General features: G+C 46.3%; 1 protein-coding gene across 1 annotated transcript in view; it reads right to left on the reverse strand.

Annotated features, from left to right (window-relative positions):
* The window catches only part of ctnnd2a (catenin (cadherin-associated protein), delta 2a), a gene marked incomplete at both ends in the record, with an annotated part of 506,376 nt that overhangs the window by 79,113 nt on the left and 415,178 nt on the right, over nucleotides 1-12,085 (reverse strand). Inside the window, 2 exons of the mRNA XM_083657360.1 lie at nucleotides 3,071-3,221; nucleotides 9,578-9,751. Coding sequence (XP_083513486.1) covers nucleotides 3,071-3,221; nucleotides 9,578-9,751 — 325 coding nt within the window. The remainder of the gene's footprint in view (nucleotides 1-3,070; nucleotides 3,222-9,577; nucleotides 9,752-12,085) is intronic.

The raw sequence follows: 12,085 nt of genomic DNA on the forward strand, positions 1-12,085 counted from the left end.
TCTAAAGAAAAGACAGAAAAACACTGCAGGGGCTAATGGCATGCAGCACTAAAGCCTTGTTATACTGCCACTTAATAAGTTAACTGTGTATTCAAATGAAACCGCCAAACAAATTGGAATTGATTTTCCCTGTGAATATGTGAGCGATTACGTTCTTCTCTCCAATTATCCTTTATACTGTATCTCTCGTTCATCTTCTCTGCCTGTCTTTCTCACTCTTCTCCATCTGTTTTGCCTTTCTACCAAAAACACATCCATTAGCGGGTCTATCTTTCTTCTACTTTTTTCCATAATTCCCTTCTTTATCTTTGACTGCAGCTACAAAAGACTAAATTTATGTGGGCCAATCTGCTCCCATAATCAATTAGAAGAGCATTTTAATGATTCCCAGAGTAAAACATTTATTGTTCTCACTCCAAAAGGTCAAATTAATTAATTGACTTAATTGCCTCAGTATTCAGGTTATGCTATGGTGTTATTGAAACTTCAAGCATAATCGGTGCGTGTACATACATACACGCAATATAATTTAGTTCGCTTTATGCAGGGATGACGTGGAGAAGAAACCCACCTACTAGTGACGCGCAGGCCAGGGTTTTTTTAAGCCCAAAATCAACCTGTCATTAGAGCCAGTCCGCCCACGCCCACCCCATAAAAAATATGCGTTCATACCGAACCCAACAGAACTCGGTGGCCCGCAATTTAATGTAACTTGAAATAGGGTGGAGACTCTAGAGACGATGTGCCATGGGTGCACATCGTCATCATCAGTGGTTATGACATCATCCTTCACATCGCTCAGTGTTTTCCAGTTGACCCGTGGTGTGTGGTGAGTCACAACATGGACATAGATAGAGCTTTTTGGCGCTGTTAGAAATGTGTGTTTTTGGTGACTTTGAACGGATGTACCGTTTCATCCAATTCACTGGCGATACTAACTAACTGTAGCTCACTGTATACTGTACGGAGAGTGACGGTAAAGGCACTGTGTATATTGGTTATATATGGGTGATATGGCAAATGGGTGAAAGTCCCAAAAAGTTGGCGTATCACTTTAAAGGGGGAAAACAAAGAAATGCCTTTCTGAAAATATAATGGCTCTTTGTTTATATTGGTGGAACTGGAGGTCATAGTTTACCCACAATTTACCACTACATCACTGGATTTATACATTTATTTACCCAGGTAAGAGTTGCTGAGAACACAACTTTTTGTTTATCTGGATTGTCAATACATTCGCAAGTTGATTGGCTGTGCAGAAATAAAGCAAAAAAAATCAAAACAGCTTCATGGTGTGAAGGCTTCAATGATCCTTTGATCCAGTGCCGAGTGGCGCCAGTCAAACCCGCTCACAGTCGGGCTTGTTGAGCTTTGCCGGCAGCGTTCCCTGCCGCTCATACAAGCCGCCGTCCAACTCCAGAGAGAGAGGCTCCACAAGCCCCTCCCCTCGCCTCAGACCGCGGGGAGCAGAGAGAGAGGCTCCACAAGCCCCTCCCCTCGCCTCAGACCGCAGGGAGCGGGGTTGCTATAGAAACCACCACTGAGCCCACCAGGAAGCCGAGATAATCAGAGATACCAGAGATAGAGGGGTGATGTCACACACACACACACGCACGCACACACGCACACACACACACACACACACACACACACACACTACTTATTATAATACTCACCTAATAAACACATGTATGTATAGATAAGACAGATACAAACAAACACAAACACACACACACACGCGCACGCACGCACACACACACACACACACACACACACACACACACACACACACACACACACACACACGCTTGGAAAGTGTCTAAATGTGTCAGGTTAACTAGTGATGCCTAGTCCCTTGATGTTGTGAGGCTGCCAGTTAGAGTTCCACTCATTACCACAGTCTGCCTTTCAAAGCCCACTGCAAGCCTTTCATCTGATCTGATCTGATCTGATCTCATGCAGTCTCTCTCTCTCTCTCTCTCTCTCTCTCTCTCGCTCTCTCTCTCTCTCTCTCTCTCAATTCATTTTTTCAGTATGCTTTATTGGCACGAATGTCAGATGAGCAATATTGCCAAAGCATCAACGATAATACAATTCAATAATTATCTCTCTCTTTCTCACACACACACACATTTCTTCTGCCTTTCTCTCAATCATCTCTAAAACAATTTCAATTAGGAATAGAAACCCAAATATGATGACAGTGAGGAAAAGCCCAAACACAATATTCTTCACAGCCATGACACTACAGTCTGTGTTGGCGTGGCAATGCACGGCAGCTGGGGAACACTAGATCAGATTCCTAGAGCACATCAGGACATACTGGATATACTGTAAGTCTCCCCAAATGCCTGGGGGTCTTCTGGAGAGCCAAGGTTTGATGGAGCAGGGCAATGTTTTAGTCAAGGCAAGATCCCAACACACACTAATAAAAATCTGCTAGTACAAGCACTAATTAGTGAGATAATGGTTGTCATTTTTAATATTAATCTCTAATTATATAGAGTTGATCCTATTTTATGGTTAACATTTCATTGCCTCAATAAAATAATCGAATGATTCAAAAGCTGGCAGCAGCCCATAATTCACTATCATGCTGCCAGGTGAGCTGGGATTAACAATCATATTAATATGTGACTTACAATAGGCAAAGCAGACTCCAGGCCTATTGTACAGTAAGTCACATTATGTCAAGAGCTCTTGACTCGCATACCTAAAATGCCACAGAGGCGACAGGAGCAGACGGCAGCACAATGTCTACAAAAACACAAGTAGTAATAATGAAAAGGGGCTTCTTCTGGTTGTGCTATAGCAACACACAACAGGGGCTGCTGCCACCAGTGCAGAAGTCTGCCTAACAACCAATCAATCAGCGACTTAATTAAGAAGTCTGAGTCCTCATATCCAACTTCCGAGCCCAAATGCATGTCTGAGTCATCAGTGCTGCGAGTCCAAGTCGATTCACAAGTCCTGCAAATGACTATAGGACTCGGACCCGAGTACCCGAGTACCCGAGTGGTTTCCTATGCAATGGTTTCCTCTAACAAGTGGGAAGATGTCTAATACTCACCGATGAGCTCCTTGTTCCTGATGTCCAGGGCCATGTTTCTGAGTGCGGTGGCCACGGCGCACACCACCCTGTCGTTGTCTATCCTCAGTAACTCCACCAAGATGGGAAGGCCTTTCTCCTTACGTACCGCAGCCCGGATATACACCGACCACTGCCAGGGAGAGCAGGGGGAGAGAGAGTTAGACCACTGACAGGGAGAGCAGGGGGAGAGAGAGTTAGACCACTGACAGGGAGAGCAGGGGGAGAGAGAGTTAGACCACTGACAGGGAGAGCGGGGGGAGAGAGAGTTAGACCACTGACAGGGAGAGCGGGGGGAGAGAGAGTTAGACCACTGACAGGGAGAACAGGGGGAGAGAGAGTTAGACCACTGACAGGGAGAGCAGGGGGAGAGAGAGTTAGACCACTGACAGGGAGAGCAGGGGGAGAGAGAGTTAGACCACTGACAGGGAGAGCGGGGGGAGAGAGAGTTAGACCACTGACAGGGAGAGCGGGGGGAGAGAGAGTTAGACCACTGACAGGGAGAGCAGGGGGAGAGAGAGTTAGACCACTGACAGGGAGAGCAGGGGGAGAGAGAGTTAGACCACTGACAGGGAGAGCGGGGGGAGAGAGAGTTAGACCACTGACAGGGAGAGCGGGGGGAGAGAGAGTTAGACCACTGACAGGGAGAGCGGGGGGAGAGAGAGTTAGACCACTGACAGGGAGAGCAGGGGGAGAGAGAGTTAGATTGAATAACATCTTTCTTCAATGCCAGACGCCTCCTCAACACTATATACGCAGATCATAGTAAGACCAGTGGTGCAGTGATTTTATCACTCGACGCACAGAAGGCATTCGATCAGGTTGAGTGGCCTTATATGTTCGAGTCACTGCACAGATTTGGGTTTAGAGGATTAGAAAAGCATGGCAGGGGGAACTTCGTATTGCTCAGTTAAGAGCAGACACCAGCTGATCCAATTTAAAGTCGCTCATCGACTTCACTACTCCGAGCATAAATTACATAAGATCTTCCCTTCTGTTTCACCACTGTGTGACAGGTGTTAGGGTAGAGGGCACACTATCTCATGCCTTCTGGTTCTGCCCTTCACTGACGGGATTATGGGCCAAAATATTTTATTGGTACTCTAAGGCCTACAAAATAACCCTGCAGCCAGAGGCAGAACTCGCCATCTTCAAGTGTCTTCTCTGAACTTCCCTACAGCTGTGCAACAATCTCTGACACAGGGACAACTGTCGCCAAAAAACTCAATCATTCCTCTTCACCTTCTTTTCGGTGTTTTTGATGGACATGATCTCTGTTATACAGATGGAGAGACTCAGGTTCGTCCTTTTGAACATATTCTCAACTATCTGGGACCTGTTTTTGGCAAAGTTAAGAATGACAAGTGACTGAGGTTAGGGGCGACAGATGACTGGTTTCTCATGGACCCCTTGTACGGGATCCCATGGACCACTGCACAATATCTCTTAAGCGCAAATTATGCTTGAGCGAAATCGCCGGCGCTGACTGCGCCGAGGGGGTCGCCGCAGCTGGGCGTCCTATCGGCGCAGCTGGGCGGAGGGGGCGTGCAGCTCCTCGAAAATGTGACTCCGCGGCGTCAACTCCTTGTTGTGAGGAATGAGGAAATGCCATTTCCTCATTTAACAGTGCTTGTCCCTCATCTAGCAAAGCCTTCTGCAGGCTCACCGGAATGAGTTTTGAAATGGAGGGACAATAAAATGTCCCCCCACCGACATGATTGTAAGTTCTTGGTAAACGACAAGATAATGTTTTGGACGTGTACCGCAGCCAACGCGCCGAGTTAAGTTCCAGTATGCACAGTCTCGAGCGGCGGCAAGGCTCCAAGTCGAGGCTGCGCAGAACCTTGTCAGCGCTTTACAAGCACATATGCGGCTGGTAGCACCACGTTGTAATGTTGAATGTCCATGATGTATCTATGTTTTTCCTATTCTTTTCTTTTCCTGTGTCTGAGCCTGTTCGTTTGTCTTGTTTGCGTATTGTTCTAAATATATATATATATATATATATATATATAGAAAAAATTATAATAATATCAACTGGCCACTGACAGGGAGAGTGGGGGGGGGGGACAGTTAGACTGAATAACAGAAAGTGACCACTGTAGGGGATGGAGAGGGGAGTCATTAGAGGCATAGTCCCACTATGGGGACTTGAACAGTGAGCTGGCCACACAGTAATAAAAAGAGAAAAGAAACGGATCATATGAAAAAGTAGTAAAAAAGAATCCCACGGTGCATTTGTGGAGATGATCTTTACGACAAGAGGGCTGTGGGAGCGGCGCGACCATTCAGAGGTTTTCAAATCGATGGAACTTTTACTTCCCTTTCCTAATTTGAAAATAAAAAACACATAAATTGCAGAAAATGTTTCTCTCAAGTGCTGTAAACCATGATTAAGTTAGGTAATGTCCAGTTATATCAGAGTGAAGTGAACCCACTGCCCTGGATTTGCCATTTGAAGCACCATGCTGATAGCACTGTGGCAAAAACACTGTCCTCCCTTCCTCGTCAAGCTTTCATTGATTGGTTGGGGTTACTTTGCACACACTAGTGTCCTCTAGAGAGAGAGTGGCGTCAGCGGAGGACCATAATGCGAGACTCATTAGCCAATGAACAGCCAGGAATGGGTCTCGCGCTACTTTTGCAAAATAAAGCTGATAATGTGATTTGATTTACGGGGGGGAAAACCCTTTCAGAGTACAACACAAACTGTCTATTTTGCTGCAACTCGACAATGCTGCTTAATCCAGGACCTTACTTCCTGGAACTCTTGAGAGTAAAAAACTGGTCCATTGGAGTGAATGGAGATGTCGGGACTCTTCTATATACATGGCTCTGGCACACACTAGCCACACCCTTGCACCCTTGTGCGATTGGTCAGTAAACTCCTGGAAACTGGAATGAAGTCTATTTTGGCCACAGTTTTTAGCCTCGCTGCGCTGACCCTTTTTCTCTCCCACTAACTGGCTGTGAGTCAGCCACAATAGAGCAGTGATTTCATACAAGTGGAAGCTGGAGGAAAGACATGGAACAGACTAATCACTACGGAGGAGGTGGAGTGGGAAAAGTTACATTTCAGGGGTGATATGAGGGAGGCTGACTCACAAGTGATGATTATCAGAGGGGGAATGATATGAGCCACGGAGAACACTTCTGAGCTTTGAGATCACTCCAGCCTCCCTATCAAGGTGCCCTTGAACAGGACACTTAACCCCCGGCTGCTCCATGGCACCACCTAGTGGAAGACTGGCTGTGATAGACTGCTCCTCCTAGGATTGGCAGTGGGTAACTGTCTGAACACATGCAAAGCAGATAGTTTTCTGTACAACCTTTTCAGGTTACAGAAAGGTCAAAAACACATTGTTCGTCTCAGAGATCAACACGGGCCATACTTTGGTCGTATAATCAGTTGAGGAAATAAATCTTTCAGTGTGTATATCCACCCTTGTAGGGAAAAGATCCTGTGCCTTAGCCAAGAGCTTAGCCGAGCCTAGAGCGCGCCAGCAGTACGCCAGCACATCCCCCTCTAAAACTGTTAGCAGCACTATTCTCTAAGCCAGGAGAGGGAGCTTGCTTAGACGAGACGCAACAATATACACGCGCACGCACAGTGCACGCACAGTGCACGCGCGCACGCACACACACACACACACACACACACACACACACACACACACACACACACACACACACACACACACACACACACACACACACAAACACAAACACAAACACACACAAACACACACAAACAAACACACACACACACACACACACACACACACACACACACACACACACACACACACACACACACACACACACACAGTAATTCCCCGAAATAGAAAATGTGATTTCCTGGAGACCACCTGCCCCCACCATTTCCACCTTCTGCCTTGTCTCTTCCTATCTAACTCCCTTTTCCATCTCTCTCTCTCTCTCTCTCGCTCTCTCTCTCTCTATCCGTCCCCAGGTATGGCGTGCAGGGCAGAGAGCTCTAACACCGGAGGTTCTCGACAAACCAAAATCAGATACACAGCCCTCCCACGCACATCTACAGGAGCGCAGAGAAATCCCTCTCTGATGTAGTGCGCTCCCCGTCCTCTCTCTCTCCCACTTGGTACTTACACCTCTGTTAGCACTACAGGCCCACATCCGCCTGTTGTTTATGAAGACGCCCTCTTCATTCAAAGCACTTTGGAGACATCAAATGTTAGTGTTCAACTCCTATACAGAAAGAAACTAACACCTTTAAACCTTTAAAAATTTACTTTTTCATTTTATCCAAAGAAATGTTTTCTGACCCATTTTAAGAGCAACAAAATGTCTGATGCACCCTCATGATTTCAAAGCCATTCCAAGGTTACGCTCTCATGCTTTTTGTTGCCTTTCTTTCCTTCATGTTCACCTCCCTCAAGGCTACAGCTGCCCTCCCCAGTACACTACAATATAACAGCTGCCCTCCCCAGTACACTACAATATAACAGCTGCCCTCCCCAGTACACTACAATATAACAGCTGCCCTCCCCAGTACACTACAATATAACAGCTGCCCTCCCCAGTACACTACAATATAACAGCTGCCCTCCCCAGTACACTACAATATAACAGCTGCCCTCCCCAGTACACTACAATATAACAGCTGCCCTCCCCAGTACACTACAATATAACAGCTGCCCTCCCCAGTACACTACAATATAACAGCTGCCCTCCCCAGTACACTACAATATAACAGCTGCCCTCCCCAGTACACTACAATATAACAGCTGCCCTCCCCAGTGCACTACAATATAACAGCTGCCCTCCCCAGTACACTACAATATAACAGCTGCCCTCCCCAGTACACTACAATATAACAGCTGCCCTCCCCAGTACACTACAATATAACAGCTGCCCTCCCCAGTACACCATAATATAACAGCTGCCCTCCCCAGTACACTACAATATAACAGCTGCCCTCCCCAGTACACCATAATATAACAGCTGCCCTCCCCAGTACACTACAATATAACACAGCTGCCCTCCCCAGTACACCACAATATAACAGCTCCCATCCCCCCCCCCCCCCCCCCCCACCCCCCCTTTCCCATCTAGTCTAGTCCCGCGCGTCAGCCGTAGTAGCATTTTGAGGTGGTAAAAGCAGGAAGTAAAGCAGGTGTAATTATTATGGTTCCATTCAATTTAGGTGTTCCAGTGCCAGGGTCCTCGTTAATGTTACCTGCTTTACCACCTCAAAAGGTTGCTGTGAAAAGGTCTTTTTTGGGGAGAAAAATGGCTGGGGGTCAGAAAAATAAGAAGATAAAAGTCAGCAGGGCAACATGCTTTAGCCAAGGTTCATATAATATCTGCGTTGTGTGTCACCAGTATAGTTTCCTGCTCCAGTTCTTCTATCATGGTACATGGTACATTGCAGTGCTGCCTGCACCATAGTGTATACAGTACCATACTGCTTGAATGTACACAGAGTAGTGTGGATACATGGTCTAGTGTGCTTTATGTACTGCATTTCCCTCTTTTCATCATGTGAGATCCTGTCGTGCCTTACAGTATGTACTGTACTTACTGAACTATGAAGAGTATAGTCACTATGTTTCTGCATCACGGCCAGTTCCCATACATTTATCATACTCCGCAAGGTCATTCTGACGCTGATTTACATTTTCCCTGCCGCCGGTAACGTTACCATCCCTGACTGTAACTCTCCACATTCCTCTTCAATAGAAGCAGACCAGCACTATGTGCTCCACTAAATCTGCTTGTGTGAATGGACCCTGTCTGCTTGAGGTATGGAAGCAGAACATTTCACAAGTATTGCTCCATTCAACCGTCTGGCTGCAGCGCAGGCTTTGGCTTCAGGCTCGGAGACTTTCTAAATCAGACTGTTGTCGGTAGCTAGGTAGCTTGCATACATACTCATTCACAAACACACAAGCAGACGCGCGCACACACACGCAGGCGAGGACACACACGCACGCACGCATGCACACACATACTTCAATACTTTGTCCTACAGACTAGAGTTCTCAGTTTCAGCCCGAGCCTGACAGGATGCGACCCAGTCCGACGGACTCAGGCCGGGTCGGGCTCAGGCTTAAACTTACTAGTGTCGGGTCGGGTTCGGGTTTGAATTTTCAGGCCTGTTGAGTACAGACAGCGTGATGTACTGTAACAGTCACAAATATACCTACTACATTGCTTTTGGAACATTATTTGGTTGCAGATTAATCCACTGAGTGCCACTTCTTGTTTATATAGATTTACGGCAACAGGTTGGTTTACGTTAGTGCCACTCCCAGTCTTCCTCCGCACAAGTAACTTGTAAATCACCCCGAGTCTCAGGCAGATGATAGTAAGATGCCAAGATCAAAACACCCAGCATTAAATATCATTCAAACGTCTTATTATATTCCCATGTTTCAAGGATATTCATGTATGACAGAGACGTTCCAAGTCGAGAAATAAGAAAGCAAACTTGAACTAGTGCCTTACCTTCCAGCTGCCTGCGGCCAGGTTCTGAAGAGCCCCTGCTGCTCCCTCCAGGGTGTCGGGGTTGGAGCACTCAGACAGCAGGGTGAGGTAGGGCTTCACGATGGTGGGGTGCCACAGCATCTGAACCCCTTTGGGGGGCTCCGCCGTGTCTGGAAAGGGGCCCACACCATCCCACTGCGGGGAGGAGAGGAGAGGGGAGGAGAGGGGAGGAGAGGCGAGGCAGGGTGGAGGTGTGAAGAAGATGGAAGAGGATGGAGAGAGGAGGTAAGTGCTAAGTGGTCATCATCCTCATCATTAACCACTGTCAGCAGCAGCTTCCTGATCTGCTGTGCGTTTATTTTTTGTGGGACAGATTTTTCTGCCAGACACTTTGTATTTGTCAGTAGCCCTGTTCGCAACCGCTCCCTATTACAGAAATAGTGGAAATAGTGGACTATAGTGTATTGAGCATTTTGTACTAGTGTCCAAATTCTCAACTATATAGTCCACTGTAAAAATACGCACAATGCAGAGCAATTTCTAGTGAACAGAGAATGTACCCTACAATTTCTCCCATATACAGTACCTGTGGGGAGATTGATTAATTTACCCTGCTATTACTCCTCTTTTTACTTTATTTACAAAAAAAAGGTGTACAAATTATGTCAGACAGACAATAACACAGCACCATTCAAGAGAGCTATAAAATGCAGGGGGGTGCTGTAACTGCAGTATCGGTGCCTATGACATCACTTCCTGTGTTTCATATAAAAATGTAGTTGAACCCCACCAGAGAGCGGGGCTTTTTGTACGTAGCATAGGAGCTAGTAGGATCAGCCCGTGACGCCACGTGAGCAAAATATCACGAGTCCGAAACTCGTTGGATCGTTCCCTATATAGGTTCACTATATGATAAACACCATATGGGGAATAGTGAGTGAGTGAATGAGTGAACCATTCCGAACACGGCTAATATTCTTCTTCTATCTGATACTAGTTTGAAATCTGCCTGTAAATGAATGGATGGCTGTTATGCTGCACCCTGGTGTATGGCTAGGTCATAGTGTGAAGCTTCCTCTGATTTCACTGCTTCCCAAGAAGCTCAACAAGATCACGATTTTCCACTGGTAGCAAAGGTTCAAGCCCCAGAGAGAAGCAGAATAAATATGCTTTTGCCTACTAAGGCATTGTGCTGTGTGGGTTAGAAAAGACATTATTTCAAAGGTATTTCAAGTTCTAAGGATGTTTTTGGTCCGGAAAGGTCAGCTGATGACCCTTTGTCTTCCTCCTTTTCTTCTACCTCTTCTTCTCCCTCTCGCTCCTCAAAATGCCTGGCTCCGACTCACCGCTGCACAGCAGCTATCAATTTTAACCTGAATTTTTAACCTTTATTAATCCAGGGAAAGTCAACTGAGAACATTGAACTCTTTTTCCACCAATTCCCTGTTTCACACCTCCACAGCTGGGAGCAGCCCAGTACAACCACAGTCTCCTACTGCTGCTGCGGCCTTGCTCAAGGGCACTTCTGCAGTAATTGCTATGGGAGAAGAGTGCATTCACTTTCCCCGCCCACATTTTGCCAGCTGCTCCTGGGATTCAAACTTATTTGAATTCAACCACAAGACAGGTCACAAGACAGATTCTCTAACCTCTAGGACAGACATATTTTGGCTTTTGATTCATTAAAAACAAGCAATAAATTACACGATAGTCAGATCCATAATGGTGTGTGTCCTTGGGAGCATAATGTACTTGCAGGTCAAGTGCGTTCTGGTGTGTGTGTGTGTGTGTGTGTGTGTGTGTGTCTGTGTGTGCGTGTGTGTCTGTGTGTGTGCTTGTGTTGCGTTCACTCAGGATGACTGTGCGTGTGTCTAGAAGTGAACGGAGATCTCCACACAGCACGCCACACCCTGACCTATTTTAAAAAGTCAAAGAGACTCAGAGAAAGCCTGTGTAAATGACTCCCTGTCACCCTGTGATGTAGCAGTGGTGGTGGGTGGTATTGCAGGTTGGGGGGAGCGGAGGTGCTAAGGGGCAAAAAGAGAGAAACATTTGAACAGAGAGACCACGGGAGAACATGTCACTCCTGCCGCTTTGAGCAATAAGCCCTCAAGCTGCACAGCTCTCTATCCTCTCCTGCCCTACAGCGGAGTCCCTTGATGTGTGAACCTCTCTGTTGTTGAGTGACATGCCCACACCTTTTTCAGCTAGGCACGATGCTCTCTCTTGCTTTATCTCAGTCTCTCTCGTCCCTTTTTAGATTGGCCAAAAAAGTCACTAATATTCACAAACTACTGACTGATCTAAAAGTGACCAAGCCATTCAGTTTAGCCGATAGAGCGATCCTCGAAGTGACGGCTTATTAACGCATCGCCTCTGAACGGCATAAATGTAAAAGCATTATTATTTAATTTTTATTATTTTTTATTATTAATGAGTATATTGATATTAATATTATTATTAATTATCATTATTTTCCTCACCGTCTCCTTCTCTTCCTCTTGATTTAATGTATTTGCCGCGCCTTTT

This window comes from Poromitra crassiceps (genome assembly GCF_964638095.1).
Source record: "Poromitra crassiceps genome assembly, chromosome: 2".
Taxonomy (NCBI): domain Eukaryota; kingdom Metazoa; phylum Chordata; class Actinopteri; order Beryciformes; family Melamphaidae; genus Poromitra; species Poromitra crassiceps.